Source organism: Aotus nancymaae, unplaced genomic scaffold (genome assembly GCF_030222135.1).
Source record: "Aotus nancymaae isolate 86718 unplaced genomic scaffold, 86718_ANA_hifiasm-v0.15.2.pri h1tg000076l, whole genome shotgun sequence".
In the NCBI taxonomy this organism is placed as follows: Eukaryota; Metazoa; Chordata; class Mammalia; order Primates; family Aotidae; genus Aotus; species Aotus nancymaae.
Window position 1 is genome coordinate 14,178,429 of NW_026988491.1, and position 22,918 is coordinate 14,201,346.

Sequence of the window (22,918 nt, forward strand, 5' to 3'; positions counted from 1 at the left end):
AAATTTCCAGTGACTTCCCATCATCCTTGGTGTGGAGTCCAGAGTCCTTGGCATGCTTTCAGTGTCTTCTGTGATCTGCCTCCAGTCCAATCGCTGATCCCAGTCCAATCGCTGATCCCACTCCAATCACCGATCCCATTTCCTGCCAGTCCATGATTGAACCAGTCGAGTGCCCAACTCCTCCTTGCACACACCATTCTCCCTGTGTGTCAGGTATGAGCTCTTTACTCTGCCTAGCTACTTGTCTGCGAGACTCAGTTCAATTGTCACCTCATGTGGGAAGCTTCCACTAACCCCTCCTGCACCTATGTCCATCTTAGGCTAGATTAGGAGCCTGCCCCTTGGGTTCTTGAACCAGTATCACACTGATCTCACTGGTTTGGCTGACTTGTTTTCTTTCCTACAAGACTGAACTGTCTGAGATCTTAAGATGGGCTGTCTAGTCCACACTGGATCTTCATGCTCTGCCTGGGGCTTGGCACAGAGTTGGCTCAGGAAACGTGTGTTGAACGAATATACAAAGCATATGGATACTCCTGAGAGAGAGAAGGTGGGCAAGACAGCCTCGCAAAGTTAAGCAGCAGAAAGTCTGAAAACGAACCTGAGGAGAAATACCACTTCCTGGAAGCACAGAGGGAGGAAGGAGAGAAGAATCTGTGCAAGGAGTCAGTAATGGAGGACTTGAAATGAAAGGGCATTAAAGAGAGAAGATCATCCAAACAACAGAACCATGTTTGGTACTGCTGGTGGTTTTGTAACTTCCTCTGAAATGGTTCCAGGAAGAGACAGGTTCTAGAATGGTGCAAATATGAAGAAAGGATGGGGTATAACAAGTCAATTCAAGGATTATTCGTCATCAGGACTAGATACATGGGTGGTACGAGTAAATGTCAACCTGGTGACTACATGATGGGACTAGTAATAATTTACTGGGACTGGTGCCCAGGAATTTTTTTGCTGTGGTGCAGATGCCAAGCATGGAAAAATATGATGAGTTTTAGGCATGAGAAAGTCGATGGTGAATTTGAGAGTAACAACGTGAAATGGCAGAGTAGTCACAAGAGAAATGTCTGAAGATGTAAGAGTTTAGAAGATTTCTGCTTTACCACAAATATGGATTTCAAGAAAAAATTCCCTTATAAGAAGAGAAATTTCAATATATAAAACCTATTTATCAAAACACACAGTATTCCATAATATATAATGGTAAAAGCATGCCTTTTGGCTCACACAATATTAAAAGCAGCAAATAACACAAGAAAGGTAGAGAAAACAGACGGTATGACATTTTGTGGCTCACAGGATATATGAGTGGGATTATGTACTTCTATTCCAAACCACAACCTTCACTAGAATGTCTAAAGACTTAATTCTGCCGAGACAGGCGGATCACCTGAGGTCGGAAGTTCAAGACCAACCTGACCAACATGGAGAAACCCCAACTCTACTGAAAATACAAAATTAGCTGGGCGTGGTGGCATAAGCCTGTAATCCCAGCTACTCGGGAGGCTGAGGCAGGAGAATCACTTGAATCTAGAAGGCTGAGGTTGCAGTGAGCCGAGATCGCACCATTGCACTCCAGCCTGGGCAACAAGAGCAAAACTCTATCTAAAAAAATAATAATAATTCTAGGACCTTCATACTGCTTATCCCAAAGACTAGCCCACTCCCCAGTTTTCATGTAAGCGATCTTGTGGAACAGGCATTGTATGAGTTGAGGGGCAGCAGGGAAATTCGAGGTGAAAGGGTGAAAAGATCCAACGAGTCCTTGCTATTACTCATAACAGTGTTTCAATCCACCACTTTGAGATTTCTGTGGAGAAAGCAAAGACTTGGGACATACATATACTAAAACAGCTATTGGTTGCTTATCTGAAAATTAACTTTAGCTAGGCATTCTGTATTTTATCCAACAACGCTACCTGGTGAGGTATACATTTTCTTATTCATACTGCAAGCCACAACACATCTTAATAGTTGTTAGCTATTAAGGACTATGCATAAAAGTGACACTAGCTGGCTGGGCACAGTGGTTAATGCCTATAATCCCAGCATTTTGGGAGGCTGAGGCAGGAGGATCACTTGAGGCCAGGAGTTTGAGACCAGCCTTGACAACATAGGGAGACCCCTGTCTCTACAAAAAAAAAAAAAAAAAAAAAAAACAGCTGGGTGTGGTGGCATGCACCTGCAGGCCCAGCTACTTGGGAGGCAGAGACAGGAGGATCACTTGAGCCTGGGAGTTGGAGGCTGCAGTGAGCCATGATTGTGTCACTGCATTTTAGCCTGGGCCCACCGAATGATACCCTGTCTCAAAAAAAAAAAAAAAGTAACAATAGCTAATAATTATTGAGTGTCTACTATGTGCCAGACACCATACTAAGCGGATTAGATGGATATTCCACACATTCTTCCCAAGAACATTATGAGGAAGGCACTATTATCATCCCTGTTTTTAAAATGAGGAAACTGAGGCTCAGAGATGTTAAACAACTTGCTAAGGGTCACCCAGAAAGCTAGTGGTAGAGAATGATGTGAACACTGACGGCCTGTTCAAGGCCCATGTGCTTGCCCACCTTACCCATGTGGTGGCAGCACTGAGCAAGGCGGGGTAGATACGTCAAGTCCCCCAGAAGAATAAGAGAAAGTGAGACCATGGGGTATGAGAGGGACAGGCCCTGAGTAACACTTTAAAGAAGCAGTTGAAATTAGCCCCAGTGCTTTTAAGTAAGAAAAATGTGTTAGTTCTAGACAGATGCAGCCCCATACCAGGACTCACAGCTTGACGAGGACACTGGCCGAATTTCAGCCCCTGCTACAACCTCGGCCTGAGGCCTTTGTGCAGTGAGCAACCTGCACGACTGTACATGGCAATGTGAGTTCAGTGGCAGAAGGAAGAGCAGTGCAGAGACAAGGATGTTGATGGGTTCCTTAGAGAACAGTGGGCAGCCATTTACTTAAGCATATTTTCATGGAGCAGGTGGTTTTCTAAAGTTAATTTTGACAGACAGAATGGGGAGAGATTGCTGAAAGCCTGAAATGACAAGAGAGACTTGAGTTGATCTGGGAGGTCATGTGACAAATGTGACGTTGACAAATTCTAAATGGGAAAATGACCCTCAGAAAGTTGTGTGTCAAGGCCAGCCACGGTGACTCACGCCTATAATTACAGCAGTTTGGGAGACCGAGGTGGGTAGATCATTAGAGGTCAGGAGTTCAAGACCAGCCTGGCCAACATGGTGAAACCCCATCTCTACTAAAAATACAAAAATTAGCTGGGCATGGTGTCAGGTGCCTGTAATCCCAGCTCCTCAGGAGGCTGAGGCAGGAGAATCTCTTGAGCCTGGGAGGTGAAGGTTTCGGTGAGCCAAGGCTGCGCTTCAGCCTGAACGACAGAGTGAGACCCCATCTCAAAAAAAAAAAAAAAAAGAAGTTGTGTGTCAAAAGCTTCAACACACAGGGGTCTTTGCTCCGTCAAGCAAGGAGGATAGGGTGCAGGAGGAACAGGAACACAGTGGCTAAGGCGACAGCAGCCTCACAAAGGAAGAGTCTATGGCTTGCGAAAGATGTCAAGGAACGTGGAAAAGCAAATGCTGAAGAGGGACAGTGAGTGAAAAGACGAGTTTCTTCCACTTGGCGTCTCCCCGGATACGGCCCTGAAGGAAGAGGTGACCCTGTTACGGTGTATTTCTTTTTCCTGCAGGGTTATTAGAGTGACATGGAAGGAAAGGGCCACAGGCGCAGCACAGCTTGATTCCAGCCAGGCTTTGCATGACACCCTAGAGAGTAGAATAAGGACAGGCAGGCCGAAGGGTAACTACTTAATTGGGTAGTTTTGAAGCTGATACTCGGAGTCTTGATGAAAGGGGTCAGTGACAACCTGGAGGAGGTCTTTAGGTAGAGAAACTGAGTTCAAAGATAACCAACTTGCATGAATGAAGAAGCCAAGATTTGAACCCAGCCCTACCTGACTCAAAAGTCCACGTTCCACTTATTACAAAACAAAGACCAAAAAGGCATGAAGTTCACTCATGAAAGAAGAGTTGAAAGATATAATCAGAGGGTTAGCAGTGCCCGTCCGTGCCTGAACAACTGCGGCAGGCTGAGAAATTGGCCAGAGGGAGAGACCAGAGCAAGATGAAAGTCGGAAAGGTTAAACGTGAAGCCCTGCGTTCTGGTTAAACGTGAAGCCCTGCGTTCTGGTTCCAGGAAACCCACTGCAGAGGCGGAGAGGTCCAGCTTGACGGTCTTCACGTTGGGAAACACCTGGGCTTTTGTGGTAGTCGTTGTTGCTTAATTCCCAAACAGCCGCTGGGCGTGGTGGCACACAACTGTAGTCCCAGCTACTCGGGAAGCTGAGGCAGGAGGATGCCTAAAGCCCCGGAGGTCAAGGCTACAGTGAGCCGTGCTCATGCCACTGAACAGCAGCCTGGGCACAGGAACAAGACCCTATCTCACACAAAACAAAGCAGAAAACCAGCCAACAATGTAACATAATTATAAAACCCTCGTGTACATATAAAGTGATTAAATCATCCTATTCTACTCAGCCCAGCTCAGACCCTATCCTGAATATTGGGTTCAAGTCGAGATAATGTATTTTGAGAAAAACATTGAATAACTGAGAGGGGACCTGAGGAAAATGACCAGGAGATCAAAGAGTTGGAACCTTGTCATGTGGAGGGTGGTCAAGCACCCTGGGGTTATGTAAACTTAGAAACGAGAATTTGGGATTTGTAATTCTCATTTTCTCTTTCTTTCTCCTTCCTTCCTGTCTTCTTCTTTTTCTTTCTCTCTCTCTTTCTCTATTTTTCTTTCTCTTTCTCTCTCTCCCTCCCTCCCTCTGTCTCTCTTTCTCTCTCTTTCTTTCTTCCTTTCTTTCTTTCTCATGCTTTCTTGTGATTCTTAGTGCAGAATCCAGGCTGAAAGAGCTTTTGGTTCAACGTAAGCAATTCACCAAGCTGTCAGCTCACTCTTTCCAATCCCAGCCCTCCCCCATGCCCATTCTCTATCACCTCAATGAATTAAGGAAAGATTGACTTTCTGGACCGCTTCCAACTTTGAGAATCTAGGATAGGGGCACTATTTAATCAAAACTGGCAAGTAAAAAGAAAGAGAACTATTTTAAACAAGACAAATAGGTGTTCCTTAGTTGAACCAAACTCAAATTAGGAAGAACTAAATTTCCCAAAAACAAGAATATTATCATTCGCTTGATGAAAGGAATTTGCCGTATTATCCCTTTTACTGGCAGTTTTTTAGTCCCTTGTAAAAATGTCATGCCCTCTCACTTTTCTGGGACAGACTTACCGAATGAACCACGATGACTTTCTCTATGGGTAAATGATCACTTTTGCAAGCTTTGAGATCAGTGAGCTGAAAAAATGACCAGCATTCCGACAACAAATGAGGGCTTAAGAACGTTAAGTAAAAGTGACAACAAGATTAAAGTAATTGTGGTCATGCTGTCCTCTGCGGACACTTTTGTGCTTTGCCCAGATGAGAATTAAGGTAGCCCAGGGCACAGGCGGTGAGGAGAAGGAGGGGGGCGCTGAGCATATTTGCAGCATTTGTGAACAAAATCACAGCCCGGTGAAAAGAGAGCAAGAAGATGGAGGCTTTCAAATCCATGATAAATAAGCCGTGCTTTCAGAGCCAAAATCAATAAAAGCAAACATGAAATGAACAGAAGGGAAGAGGGAAAAAAGAGAACATGAGGGCACCGTAAAATCCTGGTGATATATTCTGGGGAAATCATGATGTGAATAGAAAATGGGAAGTGAAAGAAAATGAAGCCTGGAGATTTGTAAAACGTCTGTCTGTCTGTCTGTCTGTCTGTGTGTCTGTCTGTCTCTCTCGACTACCATTCTCATCTGCCCCACCACCCCTGCCCCACCCTCCACCCTTCTGATGGGGTTCATTAAATGATTTCTGATCGGGAGGGGGGCAGTATTTTTAATGCTTCACTTATGTTTGGGTTTTGGCAACAGGATTCGAGGTGTTTCTGTAGACAATTGTTCTTGCTTTAGGAAACAATAGGAATAAAATGAGGAAACAGCAAGTGATACATCAGTCTAGCAGCAGAGTGAGGCTCCAAGTGGCATCCCCAGCGAGGTTAGTGGGCTCTTTTTGCCTTATTTATGTTGTTTTGGAGTGATGTTTTCATGGTGTCATTTTAATAAAAAAAGTATTGGAGAATTAAAAGTGAAGGTTATGTGAGATACACTTTCTCTAACTGGATTCGTGGTAAGTTATTAATGTTTTGAGGAGAAAGAAAAGAACTTGGAAGAAGCAGAATACATTGTGGGGAAAGCTGATGATGGGAAAGTGGCAAATGAGACAGAGGGAGAGAGAAAGAGAGAGAGGAAGAAAGAGAGAGACGGAGGTGAGGGGAGCCGCCAGAAGGAAAGGAAAAGAGCGACAGTTTCTAAGTCTATTAGCTGAGACTGTTTCCATTTCTGCAGTTGCCTTAAAGCACATGATTGCTTGGTCTGAAGTCAGCCGGGTTGATTGCAGTCTTTACCTCCTTGACCACGAAGTAATGGGCTTGAATTTCTTGGATATGTGAAAATAGCTCTTGTCCATTTTTTGGCTAAAGGACAGTCGCCAGGAAGGTTGAGAGGGCCTAAGCTCTGAGCAGTCGTCCTGAGCAAGCAGTAGCGCTCATACCAGGAGAGGCAGAGCAGCAAAGTGAAGAGAACACACAGCCTTAGGCACCAACAGACATGTACTCAAATCTCTTGCCTCCATTTCCAACCTATAAAATGCAAAACATGATCATAATAACCATAATAAATGTAAGGAGCAACCGTTTGTAAAGTCCTTGACATCTGAGAGACCGTATCAATCAATGGTAACTTATTCTCAGCTGGTTCATGTTTCTAGACGTTGGCAAAGTCTGGGTGGTGTGTGTCCCCTCCACGGCTGTCCTGGTGCTTCCTGTTTAAAGGTAGCATCACAGCGATGGCCTCTGCGTGGGTGGCAAGGTGTAGAAGCCAAGGGCTTTGCCCTTTGGTTCGTGCTGTCTTCTCTCTTTGCTCACTGAAGTGTCTTGATTAGTGTTGTATCTTCTGATGACACTGCAGCCAGGACTCCACAAGCAGTGGGGAGAAGCCAGAGCCTGCCCAGGGAAAGTAAGGAAACGTAGGTGTTTGAGGCTGAAAACTAGTATACGCTTGGTGGCCTTACAATTTGTAAAAAAGACTTTTGAATTAGTCTCTACAAGAAAGGGTGCTAGAGAACCAGAATGCAAAAATGCTTTGAAGAAAGAGCCACTGAGCAGTTGAAGCAAGCATTCTACCTCCTCTTCCCTGCAACACTGGGGGCTAAGGATTATTATCTACATTTCTGGTGAAGAAACTGAGGCACAGAGACGTTAAGCTAAGCTTCTCCAGCTACGAAGTAAGCAGTAGAACCTGAAGTTTGAAGCCAGGTCTGTCTGATACCTAAGTCCCGTGGTAAACCTCCCACTGTGGTGGCAAGCCTCGCCTTGCAGAGAGGAGCAAATTAGGGAAAAAAGAATCAAATGTGCTGGAGTTTAGCAGGGTGTGTACATTATGCTTAAAGAGAAAGACACTTTTCTTACAACAAGTTTGAGGACAAATGAGACTTTACGTGATGTGTCTTGCACTAAAACAAGGTTAGGTTACATAAGCCAGACTGGTGTTGATTAAAGAGCAAGGTAATAAACAAGCATAAGAAGGAAAAGTGGCTGGCTCTGCCTTGGGCATCACCCAAGTTACAGGCAGGGGAGGGGACAGGCCCTGCGTGGGGACAGTCTCCTGACTTGTCTTCTTCCTTCACTGCTTCCCTCCCCTCACCACCCCTCCCTCCAAAACCCAAAAACCTTAAGCAGGAAAGAAAGGAGCTAATTAAAAAAGGGAAAAACGTCCTTGAGACCAATGAAATCTCCATAATCCACAGTGACAGACAGGGACCTGCAGAACTGCAATTTGATTAAATAGGGATCGAAGGGATTTAGAGGGGCTTTCCAGTTCTGTAAAGTGTGTCCATACGTCTGAAAAATACCGTATTTATTTGGCTCCCAAACCTAGAACCTTCTAATGGGGGAGATGGTCCCCATTTGGAAACCAGGGGGAAATCACAAAGCAAGGCCATGGGGTTCCAGGCAGCGCTGGGGATCGCATGTCGGGTAGAAACCCCAAGCAACCAGCCAAGGGTCTGCAGGAGGGGCTCTGGTAGAGAGAGGCTTTAGGACGCAAGGGCAGGTAAACCACCCTCACAGAAGGTGACTGTGGGCTGAGCCTGAGGCCCTTCCCAGACAGGGAAGACAGGACAGCCTAGCTCCCCTGCCCACGCCTTGGTATCTCACTTAAGAACCACCTGTCATGGGAGACAGCTCTGTCGGCGGTTTGCAGCAGAAGTGAAGCAGCTAGAGGATGAATCGTTATTCGGGGAACACACCTGCGCACAGGACAGGAATGGATGGGAGTGGGGAGCGCCTGGGGCTTCTGTTCATAGCCGACCTCGTGGCCTCCAAGAGTCGCATCAGCAGCTCAGCCGCTGACGAATTATTCTTTTTGGACGAGCTGCAGAGGGCCCCCTCCAGTTTTCCATGTGTTCACCCCTGCCGCTCATGCTGAGGGATTTATGCTTCCTGGTGCTTGGGGGTCAAAATAATGAGTCACCCGGGGAAAAGAGAAAAACAAAAATGCCTGTATGTGCAAGATCACCTAAAATGGAGCCTTTTAGAGGACACTAGAATCTCAGCCAACTAGCCAGAAATGGTTTGCTGGGGGAATATTTTACTTGTCTTTGCTCTCTTTTGATGCAATAGTCAGAAATGTTTATACCTCTTGGAGGGATCAACTGTGCAAACAGGCCAGGTCCTCTTGAGAAGGCTGTTTGTTCTGAGATCTCAAACCTGAGAAGAAATCATCCTGCATCTCTGACTTGGGAGGTCCAATTAAGCAGAGGAACTATTGGCTCTAAGTCTTCTGAAGCAGAGGATCCGCCAAGGCAGGCAGATCACCTGAGGTCAGGAGTTCAAGACCAGCCTGGCCAACATGGCAAAACTCTGTCTCTACTAAAAATGTAAAAATTAGCTGAAAGTGGTGGCCTGCACCTGTATTCCCAGCTACTTGGGAGGCTGAGGCAGGAGAATCGCTCGAACCCAGGAGGTGGTGGAGGTTGCAGTGAGCTGAGATCACACCACTGCACTCCAGCCTGGGTGACAGGGTGAAACTCCATCTCAAAATAAATAAATAAAGCAAAGGACCCTGACGGCCACCCCCTAGTTCATGGCTACCTGCAAACTTTATGTAGTGAAGGACTGGTGGGGGACCCAGGAGGCTCTGCTGCCATGATTCCAGCTCCCACGCCACCCTCTGCACCTAGCCATAGAGCTGCGTCTCCAGAGAAAACCAGAAGCAAGACCCCACAGACAAGAATGTGAGAGTCTATTTGAAAGACTCCGGAAGATGAGTTAGAAGTGATTCAAGAGCAGGCACAATAAAGGAATATGTAAGCCTTGTTACAACGACATTCAGTAAGAAGAGTAAAGAGTAGCATTTCCAACATGACCAGCTGATTAAGAGGCATTCTGTAAGCAGGGTGTCTGCTAGTTTAGGATAAAGCAAAAATTTTGTCTTCTGAGAGCCCAAAATGGGGAAAGGCCAGTTCTTGGTCTCTTGGTGAGGCCCAGCCTTTCTTTTCTTTTCTTTTCTTTTTCACTTTCCCACTTTATCTTCCAAATAGATTGGTTTGGGTCTCTAGAAGAATATTTAAGCAGCGGCCCACAGGCAGGCTATAAGGTAGTTGTCCATTCTATGCTTACAAGTTTTCAAGAAGGGCCATCTGTAACCTTTCTCAGTTTCCTGTTCCCATGTCCAGTGCCCAATAAGAGGTGTAAACTGAGGCAGAAAGGCCCCAAACACAGATGTAAGATGCAGAGCAAAGAAAAACACACAGTAGGGGTTTCAATACAGGGTCATTAGCCTAGAATCAAAGCAGGAGTGAGGGAGTAGTGGACTCGAGAGGAATGGGAACCACCTCTCCAGGCTGCTCTGAAGGAATTTAAGCATCAGACAATGTGCAGGAGAAGATGACCATGAATTCTTTGGCATCTCAGCAGTTCTGTATTTTAAAGGTTTGAGAGTCTTTGAAATGTTCAAGTTTATGTGCCTTAAAACTCATAAGAGACAATGAAGACATTCACCGAACCTGTCTAGATAAAGGTTACAGGGACTCAAAGATGCAAAGAAAAGTTACGAGATGGAATTGACGGTTTGGGGTGCACCATTGCCCTCTATTGGATTTTAAATAAATCAGACCTCTTAGTGTAGGTGTGTTTCACTATCTCTGGCTGAGTTTGCTTCGAGTGGGAAGTTAATTGATCCTTTTAAATGGGTCCTTCTGTCTCCTGCCCCTTCCCTCAGGAAATCAACCAGAGTAACGCTGAGGACAGGTCGTTTGCATGTCTTCATTCACTCAACAGACATTTCCTAGCTGCCTGCTAAGCCCGAGTAGGCATTGTAGAGAATCTAAGGAAAAAAAATCACAATGACTGCCATTTGTTGGACACCTCCTGTGTGTCAGAGTCTACACATTAATACAAAACAACCCCACGAAGTACTGGTGACTCCAATGCCACTGATAAGGAAACAGGACACTCAGGAAGTAAATGGCACATTTGGGATTCAAATCCAGGTTCATCTACTGTTAGGCCCATATTCTGTCCACTAAGCTACGACTCTTCCCCTCAAGAAGTTTATAAACTATTAGGGGGAGATAGGATATAGATACAAATGTATATATCAGGGTCTGACAAACTACAGCCAATGGGGGCCAAATTCAGCCCATGATGTGTTTTTGACCTTGAGCTAATTTATATCTTTACATGGTTGAAAAAAATATCAAGAGAATAATAATACTTCCTGTCATGTAAAAATGCTGTGAAATTCAAATCTCAGTGTCCACAAATAAAGTTTTGCGGGAACCCTGCTATGCCCATTCAATTACCATCATCTAAGCCTGCCTTCCTGGCTACAAAAGCTTGGCCAAGTCACTGTGACAGAGATGGGATGGCCCACAAAGCCAAAAATATTTACTCTCTGGCTCTGTACAGAAAAGGTTTGACAACTCCAGGTCTGTACTCCAGGGTGGAATGTTCTGTATCAATAGGAGAGGGTTTTTTGTTTTTTGTTTTTTAAGTGCCTGAGCAGTTCAGAAGAGGAGAAACAAATTTATTTGGCCCACAGTGTGCACAGCTGGAGGGGATAGACAGGTGAGCTCTGTTTTAAGACTCAATGCATGAAAACCCGGATTTTAAAACAGATAAATTAAAAGGTAGTTATTTGCATAACAAATTTTCCTTTCATTTTATAAAGCAGTTTACCACAGGGTTCCTTTATAGAGTGAGCCTCCATAATACATGCTAATATGATTCCATTTACAAATACTCTATTCATTATCACTTTTCTAGAATATACCTATTGTACAGAGTGAGACTTAACTATAATCATTTTTTCCTGGCAGTGTAAGGGTTCCCACTTCTGAAGAGTGATTGGGCTGACCTTGTCAATTCGACTGGGGGAGGAAGCACTCTTCTTTACTGTCTCCAAGAGGGGCTTTACCTGTTAAGCAGCAAGCCTGCGGATTCTGGCTCTGCATTGTGTGATGTTGAGTAGTTGGTATAATTTTACATTTTTCACTAAGCTCCTCTCGGTAGCTGAAGCCAAAGTCCTAAAGTACAAACTCGTCTCACTATTCTCTTACTTCATTTCATATACAAGATATGCCAATAAAAATTGTCTGTTGGCTGGACATGGTGGCTCATGCCTGTAATCCCAGCACTTCAGGAAGGTGAGGCAGGCGGATCACTTGAGCCCAGGAGTTCGAGACCAGCCTGGGCAACACAGTGAGACCCCCATGTCTACCACACACACACAAAAAAAAAAAATTAGCCAGGCCCGATGGCACACAGCTGTGGTCCCAGCTACTCAGGAGGCTGAGGTGGGAGAATCCTGTGAGCCAACAAGTTCAAGGCTGCAGTGAGCCATGATCACATCACTGCACACCAGCCTGGTCAACAGAGGAAAACCTTGTCTCTAAAAGATTAATTAATTAGTTAATTAATTAATTAATTTTGTTGCTGACGTCCTGATAAATATGTGACAAGCAATACTTGTGAAAAGCAATGTTTCTCTGTCTTTTTAAAAATTTTCAAGGCATTATCTTATCTAAATTACAACATAAACTAGGGCAAGTATTCAAATTAGAGCTCACCCCAGGAAAATAGGAAGTGATAGCAATTTAGGACCTGTCTCCTTCTCTCACTGGGTCCTGAGCCTGAATCTTTGCATGGCTTTGTGGTGTTATGCAGTTGCTGTTTGTAAGAGATACATAAAATGGAAACCTTCGCTATTCATAGCCAACTTAGGAGGAGCTGAATTTGATCAAGAAGTTTCTTGCCGGGTACCATTTTGATGGTAACTACGTGTTTCTGAACAAATCCACTTATAATCTGGGTCTCAAATGGAGGTTATTTTAAAGAGCTGCTGCATGGCTTTTGTTTTCATCCACTGTGGTGGCTGTATTTTAGAAGTAGACAAGCATTCCTGGTATATAGCCTGAATATTTTTTAGGATTTTTTGGTGGTAAAAAAAGCTCACATGGAAATGCAAGGGCAGAAAAAATCACGTTCAGGGCAGTCCTGTGTGGCATTACCCTCTGGTAAAGCAGATCCGTACTGCATACTGCTAATGGCTCTTGCATGACAGCTCTTAAAGGGGTAAGCGAGAGAGGTGCAGAGGGCTGGTAAGAAGCAGAGCTAGCAGTGAGGCCCTACAAATGGCGTCATCATCAACGGGGTTGGCGGGGCAGGGGCTGAAGGTGCTGCTGCTGCAGGTGGCTTGGCTGCCCTTGGAGGATGCAGCTTCTCACACTGTATGGCAGGTAGCGTTGCAGCCAGTTTTATAGCCCATCACCGGCAGAGAAAGCAGATTTAATCCATCTGTGAGGTTCTCTGAAGAGGGATCTCTCTTTTCTTTCTTCTTCTTTTTTTTTGAAATGGAGTTTCGCTCTGTTACCAGGCAGTAAAGTGGCATGATCTCGGCTCACTGCAATCTCCGCCTCCCAGGTTCAAGGGATTCTTCTGCCTCAGCCTTCCAAGTAGCTGGGACTACAGGCACCCACCACCATACCTGGCTAATTTTTGTATTTTTAGTAAAGACAGGGTTTCACTATGTTGGCCATGATGGTCTCGATCTCTTGACCTCATGATCCGTCCACCTTGGCCTTCCAAAGTGCTGGGATTACAGGCGTGAGTCACCACACTCAGCTGAGGGGTCCCCGAAGTGATAAGCACTGAAATTGAAAACAGCAGCAAAAAGGCTTCGTTGCATTCTTGAATTCAGGCTGTTGCACTCGGGCCCCCACAACTCTCTCTCAATTGTTGCTACCCAGTTTTTATCTCAATCATATTTTTTTCTTGTTTCTCCAGTGCAGTATGTAGTGGTGGCAGGTACAGATCATAAAACAAATGGATAAATACTGAATAAACTATATTAGTTCAGTTTCCTTTTTCCCTAGTGGTAATTTTTTTTATTTTTTTGAGACGGAGTTTCACTCTTGTTGCCCAGGCTGGAGTGCAATGGCACAATCTCGGCTTACTGCAACCTCCACCTCCTGGGTTGAAGCGATTCTCTTGCCCCAGCCTCCCGAGTAGCTGGGATTTATAGGTGCCCAACATCACGCCTGGCTAAGTTTTGTATTTTTAGTAGAGATGAGGTTTCGCCATGTTGGCTCTGGTGGTAATTTTTAAACTTTTCAAAATTAACGCTAATGGTTATAGAGGAATGGGATATACATTTCCATGCGTTTTAATGATCAAATAGAAGACCGACACCCGAGGGTGGCATATTTACCATTCTCTGCTATCAGGGGTGCTTCAAGGGAAGAGTTTTTGAAGCCCTGTGGTTTAAACAAAAAGAGAACATACCCCACCGCACCCCGAGCAAACAGCAGCCAAGCAGATTTCATCTCGCAAATGGAAATGGGAGCAAACAATTTTTTTTCAAAGCGATTTTATGAAGAGTGGGCCTGTTTAATTGGGTTTTTTGAGCCAGGATTAATATTATAAGCTGGGGAGCTCTGTGACATGCCTGTGTCGTAGGCTTTGCCATACCGCCTGCCTCCTGGGGGAAGGCAGAGAAAAGCACTGCTATTCAGAAGCAATTTTACTTCTGCCTCGGCCTTCTCACTTCTCACTGAAGTGCTTTGCAGCCAGCCTGGCCCCAGCGCCCAAGCCTGAGCTGAGTTACATGTAATGTTGAAAAGATCTTCTCCAAATCAAGGTCATATCTAGAGCTTACCTTGGATGTTTTTTCCATTTCTAATTTATGTAACTTTCTAATATGTTTAGCATTTGCCCTTCTCTTGTCTCCATCCTGCTTATTAAGGTGAATTTGCATAGAAATGGGATCTTGGTCTTCAGGACCATTCACCTGACACTTGATCCCCCGAGGCGACCACTGTCTACTGTTGATACCATGAGGATGACCCACAGAAGCCATGTCTCTGCAAACTAGAGTCAAAGCTTTAATTAGAAGAAGCCTTGCATGCTAAAGTGATGGGGTGAATCAAATCAGCAAAGGCATTTAGCATTAACTTAGGAGGGCAGAATACTCCTTCCTGTTGAGTGGGTCATCCTAGGTCACAACAATTTTGATTTGCCTTCAATAGATGGATCTTGAAGAAAGTGTACAAAAAGTGTATTTGTGGTGGTTTTGCTTAGAAGTACGTTTTGACTGGCGATAAAGCTCAGAGAGTTAACTCTGACCTTTTACTTTGACTCCAGGACTATTTTGTGCTTAACATCTACCTTTGAATGGGTAATATTCATCTCTATAAATTACCTGCAAAAGATGGAGCAATTGTGGAGAATCAGAGAAACGAGCCCCTTGCTATCACCCTGTTGCAGTCAGCTTTAATCCTCTGATCTCCTGGCGCTTCACCCTCTCACTGGCAGCCACCTTCCTCATTAACCCAAATCTCACTTACTTGGGTAGGAATTCCCACTGAGAAGACAACTGTGGTCCCAGTTGACTGGTCACTGAAAGGCTATTAGGTTTGAGGGTATTTATTTTCTAATCTAAAGGGTTTGAGATTTAGGGAAATTTTGATCAACAACAAAATAACAGCTTTCAAGATTGTCCTGACAGTAAGCTGTCTTTGCAGAGAATCACAGTATTTGATAGTTATGGAGATTAGCTCTCCAATTTCAATGAGAAAAGTTCACAGGAGATGGGAGGAACAGAAGAAAACTCGTGCTGATTTTGGTCAGGCTACCTTTGCTGGGGAAAACTCATTCCATAAAATTATTTTAAAACATAAATACCATTTAGCTTTATCTTGTATAATACTCTGCATTTTTTTTTAGATGAACTCTTGCTCTGTTGCCCAGGCTAGAGTGCAGTGGCGCCATCCTGGCTCACCGCAACCTCCGCCTCCCAGGTTCAAGTGATTCTCCTGCCTCAGCCTCCTGAATAGCTGGGATTACAGGCATGTGCCACTGCACCCGGCTAATTTTTGTATTTTTAGTAGAGACAGGGTTTCTCCATGTTGACCAGGCTGGTCTCGAACTCCTGATCTCAGGTGATCCGCCTGCCTCAGCCTCCCAAAGTGCTGGGATTACAGGCGTGAGCCACCATGCCCAGTTTGCATCTATAATTTGATTTAACCTTACAACTTTATTAGTTGAGTATTCTGATCACCATTTTATAGATGAGGAGACAGAAACTCGAAGGGTTTAATTACTTGCCTAAGAGTGTACAGCTATCTACCAACAAAATTGGGATTGGCACTAGCTCTCTTGCCATTACATCCCCACTGTCTCCTAAAGCACAACTCTAATTCATACTCAGCGTATCACATAGGCTGACTCATTTATCTTTACATGGGTCTCATGCATTATGAGAAGGGGGCCGCTATTTTAACTCTATTCAAAAATATTAAAATCAAAATTTCCAAAATATACTTGGTTTATAATGTAATCATAAAATAAGTAATCTGACCAATTGAGATTCCCAACTCGAAGACCAAAAAATGCTTTCTACTCTCAACCCATGCAGAAGGAAGCTGAGTTCCCCACTGGCCAGTGCTGTCTAATTCTCTTAAATGATTCAGATGTAAGAGAGGAAATGGCATCTGTCTAATTAACACTGCCTGGTTAAATATAGCTGCCAAGGGACAGCCTTGGGACAGTGTTTACAGAATAGTTTTTCCAGCCCCTTGGGCCTCAAGTTACAGATGATAGCAAGCCTTCCCTCCTTATCAGCTGCAAACAGAGATGCCCCCAGAAGTGGTGTCAGGCCAGGATGATGAAAGGAGAAGGGAAAGGCTGCGGCTGGCCTTCATTTCCTGCTCCTGCTATCTGGGGATTCAGAGAATGATCCCAGGACCCAGATCCTGAAGATTCCAACAGCTCTTCCTGCAAACAGAAGCCCTTGTGCGCCTGAGCCTTGCTCTCCAGCCTGGAGACATCCATCTGCCCACTCTGCTAGGAACTGCTGAGTGCCAGGAAGCACCATCGGCTCTGCTGTCCTCCTCCTGGCAAAGAGGCACAATGACCACATTATTTCTCTTCCAGCTTCACGTTACAGCATGGAAGCTGTCGCCAAGTTTGATTTTACTGCCTCAGGTGAGGATGAGCTGAGCTTTCACACTGGAGATGTTTTGAAGGTAGGTAACGTGGGGCCCCAGGGGAGCAATAGGGAGTTTCGGTTCCTCAGTAATCTAACAGTCCCTGCCTCTGTCTCTCAACAACTGCCTGTGGTTCCTTTTAAAAAGAGAAGTTCACCTCGATTCCCTTTGAGCACACTTATACCAGACACCAACCAGGCCAGGTGATAGAAATACAGAGTTGGCAGAAGCCACCATCCTGGTCCTGAGAGATTCGTCGTCCAGAGAGGGGAACACCTCCACCCCAAAGGGCTGTTACTGATGTTCTTGGCTAAGTTCTCAGGAAGCACAGGTGAGGGAACAAGTGATTCCCCCTTGAAAGATAGGAGTTGGGCCGGGCGTGGTGGCTCATGCCTGTAATCCCAGCACTTTGGGAGGCCAAGGCTGGTGGATCACTGGGTCAGGAGTTCAAGAACAATCTGGCCAAGATGGTGAAACCCTGTCTCTATTAAAAATACAAAAAAATTAGCCGGGCATGGTGGCGGGTGCTTGTAATCCCAGCTACCTGGAAGGCTGAGGCAGAGAATTGTTTGAACCCGGGAGGCGGAGGTTGCAGTGAGCCGAGATCTCACCACTGCACTCCAGCCTAGGCAACAGAGTGAGACTCTATCTCAAAAAAAGAAAAAATAGAAAAAAAGATAGGGGTTCTAGGAGTGTGTGCAATGTGAATGTCAGGAATGCACTGAAGGTGAGTTGGGCTTTTAGCTAAAGCTCACATATGTGCAAGCCCGTGCTAAATTCAGGGAGCGGTGCCAGGCTCAGCAGAGCTGGAACTCAGGGGGAGAGGCTGTGGGTGGAGACAGTTTGGGAAAGGCAGTCACAGAGGACGAGGCTCAACAAAGGCCATGCACACCTGGCCACTTAGGGGCTGCTTAAAACTTGTCCTCAGCCAGCACTTGAGTTGTAGTGGCCACTTGCTGAGCTGAAGTGACCTTGGACTTCTCCCACATTCATGCACCATACTTTCAGACTCCGCATCGTAGCCCCTGGTTTTTTTTGTTGTTTTTTGTGTTTTTTTGCCAAAGAGCACAAGCCCTTCAGGAGGCCATTTGGGAGTGTGTGGAGCCAGAGCCCCCCTCCCTGGCCTCAGAGCACCCTCAGATAGCCTGATCCCTGTTCCTCAGCAACCCTGATGAGCCTTCTCAGATGTCCAGTGGCACTGAGGCCATTAGTGTCTCGCCACCGAGAATTATGTTTGTTATACAAAGAACCTCGTCAGCATGTGAGAGAGTGACTGAAAGTGTCTGAGGAGCACAAAACACACAGAATGCTTTCTTGTGGAATATGAACATGCCCAGCAGGTAGCCTTCTAACTGCTCTCAAATTTCAAGATCTAGTAACGTGGTGGCAAAGCGTAGGCCTTCACAAACTTAAAATATGAGTTGGGCCTGCTGACCCAGGAGAAACTGTCTTCCACTGCGTTGGGATCTTACCAAGCTCCTGGAGGGACTTGCTATGCGGTGAGAAGTTGCTGCCTCCTCATGGGGCACTGTCACCACGTGACTATCAGCCACTGAAGTTGATGCATCCTGGCACCAACTTCCACCCTCATATTCCATGGCAAAGAGAGCCTGGTATCTTACTTAAATTTTCTCTATTCCTCAGAAAAAGAAAAAGGAAAGAAAAAAAAAGCTTTGCCCAACTCTGCTTCCCAGTCCAGCTCCTGATTTCTTTCCCCTCCTTCGTTGCTAATACTGGGAAGAATTCTCTACACTGGGCACACTCCACTTCCTCACTTCCCACTCATTCCACAACCCTCTGAAATCTGCCTTTTATCCTCCCCTCAACATTCTCTTGAAGTTCACCAGTGGTCTCCTTAACATGTAGTATAAGACCCTATGGAAACGTTTGTCTGTGGGATTGACACTGCTAACCGGCCCTCTGCTGGAAGCCCTTTTCTCCCTGGCTCTGATGGCACCACCCTCTCGGGGTTCTTCTCCTCCCTTCCTCAGCACTCCTACAGGTCTTATTTCCAAGGGTTCTTTATCCTCTCTTGATCCTGAAATACACACCTCCCTGAAGGTACTGTCTTTGGCTTTCTGATTTTTCTTCTCACTCTGAGCCATCTCGTCCACTTCTCCGATTGCAACTATCACCACTGTGCCAAAGACCCTCAAGTCTATGGCTCGTGTTCTAACTCTGACCTTGCTCTTGAACTCCAGACCCAGACTTCCAATTGTCTGCTGGATGTCCCCACAGGAACTCCAGCCCATAACTCGGGATGCCCAGATTCACTGAAACCCCCACACCCATCTCACCTCCACTTCCACCCAAAGCCACTCTTCTATCCGTGTTCTAAGTATTATCCTAGGTCAGTCACAAGCTAGAAGCCCCAGTTATCATCAGTGCCTCCCTTACCAAATCCTGGTGACCTGTAACCAACATCTCCTGAGCTCCTGTTCAGGGTCAGGATGCAGCTGAGTGTTTTGCAGGAGGCATGATTTCCTCATCTCAGCAAACCTATGAGGTAGGCATTCATTTCCCCTCCATTTCACAGATGAGAAACTGAGTCTAGGGATTAAATCACATGTCCAAGGTCACGCAGCTAGAATGTGACCAATCCAGGACCTGGACAGAACTCTGTCTGACTCCTAAGCACTAAACTCTGCTCTGAATATATTTTTTCCTCTTATCTCTCAAGCAAGTCCCTTCTTCACCAGAAAAGAGTGTGAGGCAGTAAAAAAGAGCATAGACTTTGGGTCAGATGGATCTGAGTTTGAATCCCAGCTTACTAGCCGTGGGGCCCAGTCACCTGTCCCTGTTTGAGCTTTAATGTCTTCCTCAGCAAGTGGAGGTAGTATCTATCTTGCTGGATTGTGGGGAAGATTTGAGGTGATGACTCTGGCCCAATGCAGATGCCCAATAAATGGTAGCCCGAATTACCGAGATCATCCGTCCCCGCTGCCTCTGACTGCTCAGATCATTGCCACAGCTCTTTGACTGACCTCATTGCCTCCTGTCTTTTTCCTCCTTCACTCATTCTACATACTACTCCCAGAAGGATCTTTCCAGACAAATCAGATCATATCATTTCCTTGCTCAAAAGCATTCAGGGGTTTGCAATTACTGATTGATTGAAATCGAAAACATCTGGCCCCAAACCACTGTCCAGTGTCATCATGCACATGTACACATGTGTGCACATACACAGACATCTTTGTGGACATAATGCCCCTAGGTTGCACTGTAATTTGTACACCGCCCTTTCTCAGCCTCTCCCCCCCCACACACACTTATTTGACCTCCTTTACCATGGAAACCTCACTGGTCCCCCCGACTCCCTACCATCCCAGGGAAACAAATCACTCCCTCTTCAGCTCCTCCCCAGCATTTCACACAAGCTTCACTCATTTCCAGGCACTTAGGACTTTGTCTCACATGGCAGCTATTTATACGCAGGCCATGACCTATGGTCTCGCGCACCCTCTGTTTCCACCTCTCATTGCTGCCTTTGCCCCGTGGGATCCTGACTGCTCATTTACACGTTGTCTAATCCCCTGGCCAAAGCTGTGCAAGGGCAGGGGCTGTGTCTGCCTCAGTGTCTAGAATAGCTGTGTCTAGAACTCCCTGATACTTGATGACTGGATGAAGCTTTGATTCCTCTCCATCCCCTGAGATCAGTGTCATTATACACGTGTGCACACACAATGCCAGATTCATCTTTGTGTCTTCATAGCATCTAACACAAATCATGGCCCCAGATAGATGTCCAGTACATAGTTCTTGAATTGCTAAATTGCATTTCTTCCTGTTCATTTAGAATTCCATCAGAAAACCTCTTTTCAAATTCTGTCCATTGTAGGTAAAGAGAAAAATGGGGAGGGCTTGCTGACTGAGCCCCACAGAATGTCTGCAGGATTGTGGTTGGCGCCCATGCCTGGGGCTCCCCACATGTGATTGCAGTGTCTACCCCCACCTTCCTCAAAGGGTAATACGCCCAGGATCCTCACAAATGCTTTCAAAGCCAGCTCCTGACTACCCCCACAATTCGCTTCTGGGATGCTCTGACTCGTTTGGCCTTTTCTGCTAAAGACTAAACAGAGGTTTTCATTAGAAAGGTACAAAAAAAGTCTGAGCAGCCACCCACCCTCAACAGACCATGAGTTTCCTGGAGCAGAGGCCCCAGCTTACTTATCATGCACCTGAGTGCAATCTGCAGGTGCTCACTAGATGCTGACCTGCACAGCATGGTAAACAAGACGGTGGACAGGAAACGCTGCCATGTGACTTGATCCTGCTTCTCCTGTGACAGAAACATTTGAAAAGTCAGGAATCAGATTTTTTTTCCTGTTCATACCACAAACCTCCATACCTGCATCTATACACAGCACCAGCCTCACATTTGGATTTGCCTTTAAATTTGCCAGTAGCTTTGAAAAATGTCTCTTGACCCAGTCCATTTCTGTATCCTTCCATAATGCATCTAATTCAACCTCATTTCTTCCTGCTAAAATAGCAACCTAAAAGCCCTAAGAGTTAATTCTACGTAATTTGCTTCTTCAATACTTCAGATTTCTGCTATGCTTCTAAAAGCTACAATTTCATCCAATTTAAAAATTCTTCCAGCCGTAGTTTGGCCCTTCTCTTCCCACCTCTAACTTATTCTCAGGCCACGTAACCCAGAAAATCATCTCTTAGGGAACATTATAAGAATTAAGATACAGTAAAGTTAAGAGTAAAACTTCAAGTGTTCAGGCTGAAAGCCTAGCTCAGGTTTAGACGATGGGTACATGAGATAGGGGGAACTGAGTAGATGGAGAGATGAGAAGAACAGGAAGTACGGGGCCCTGGGCCCGCAACGGCAGGAGGAAGCCATCTCCCCCTCCCCTCAAATACTTTTCTTTGCAGAAAATGAGTATTTTTAAAAAAAAAAAAACCCTCGCCTTCTATACACAGTAAAAAGCCTGTAAATTCACCTCTCTAGAAACACAACGTTAGGTAGACCAGGCACCAGGTGGTGGGGGAAATGGCTGCATTGTGGGATCATCTTCAGTTTCTAGAGGAGGTCTGAGGCATGGTGACTAAATTACAGAGCTGCTTTCAGATCAGAAAACAAAGTACAAAGTGTGTTTCTGTTTGTTGGTTTGTTTGTTTTTGAGACAGAGTCTCACTCTGTCACCCGGGCTGGAGTGCAGTGGTGCCATCTTGGTTCACTGCAACCTCCCTCTCCTGGGTTCAAGCTATTCTCACGGCTCAGCCTCCCAAGTAGCTGAGATTACAGGCCTGCACCACCATGCATGGCTAATTTTTGTCTTTTTACTAGAGATCAGGTTTTGCCATGGTGTCCAGTCTGCTCTCAAACTCCTGACCTCAGGTGATCCACCTGCCTCAGCCTTCCAAAGCGCTGGGATCACAAGCGTGAGCCACGGCACCTGCCCTCAAGGTGTGGTTTTTACAGTGATAAGCCAATTTCCAAATGGCCTCTTTTTCCCTTTCTGTTTCACATTGGCTACCCTGGCCAAACACCGCATTCCCATGTGATGGGAGAAAGGAATTCCAAAGCCATGAATTCGGGAGCGACGGGTGGAGTGCAGTGCTCTGTGTTCTTTATGTGGCTGTGAGGCACTGCCGCTGGGTTTCCTAGTTCTTTTGACCTAGATTTTCTGCTTCCTCCCTTGCCCACCTCAGCACACACATACCCACATGTCCTTAGTGACACCAACAGTCACATTTGATGTTAGAAACTATAAAGTTTTCTGTTCTCAGCAATCTCAAACTCAAATATGGGACACACTTTTATTTCTTCAGAGCAAATGACTAAATTCAAAACATACACACATAATGCTTTAAAGAACGTATAAACCCTTCCATGTCCTTTTCAGAGCTGGAGGCCTCCCTCATAAGAATATCCCATTTGATGGAATTGTATTTTTTTAAAAGAGTCTACACTTTCTGAAGAACTTTCAGGTACCGGGGCTCATTTGATCCTCACATCAGCTCTGTGAGGTGCCAGGCGGTTATTATTATCTCCATTTTTCAAATGGGTAATTGACTTGGCCAAGATCACATATCTAGTGACAGAGTCAAGCTAGAAACCAGGTCTTCTCATTCCAAACTCACAACACTGTCCCCTTCCACCTTGGAGTGATGTTAGAAATAGGTCATCATCGGCCGGATGCAGTGGCTCACACCTGTAATCCCAGCACATTGGGAGGCTGAGGCGGTTGGATCACGAAGTCAGAAGTTCGAAACCAGCCTGGCCAAAATGGTGAAACTCCAT

At 45.5% G+C, this 22,918-nt stretch overlaps 1 protein-coding gene across 4 annotated transcripts in view; it reads left to right on the forward strand.

Moving 5' to 3' along the window:
- The window catches only part of GRAP2 (GRB2 related adaptor protein 2), a 75,418-nt gene that overhangs the window by 28,771 nt on the left and 23,729 nt on the right, over positions 1 to 22,918 (forward strand). For 2 of the 4 annotated variants that reach the window (XM_012459009.2, XM_012459010.3), the window contains exon 2: positions 16,607 to 16,698. In XM_012459009.2, coding sequence (XP_012314432.1) covers positions 16,621 to 16,698 — 78 coding nt within the window. In that variant the 5' untranslated portion in view covers positions 16,607 to 16,620. Of the gene's footprint in view, positions 1 to 15,793; positions 16,699 to 22,918 lie in introns of those variants that run through there. The other 2 variants (XM_012459011.3, XM_064368064.1) reach the window with 2 other exon arrangements.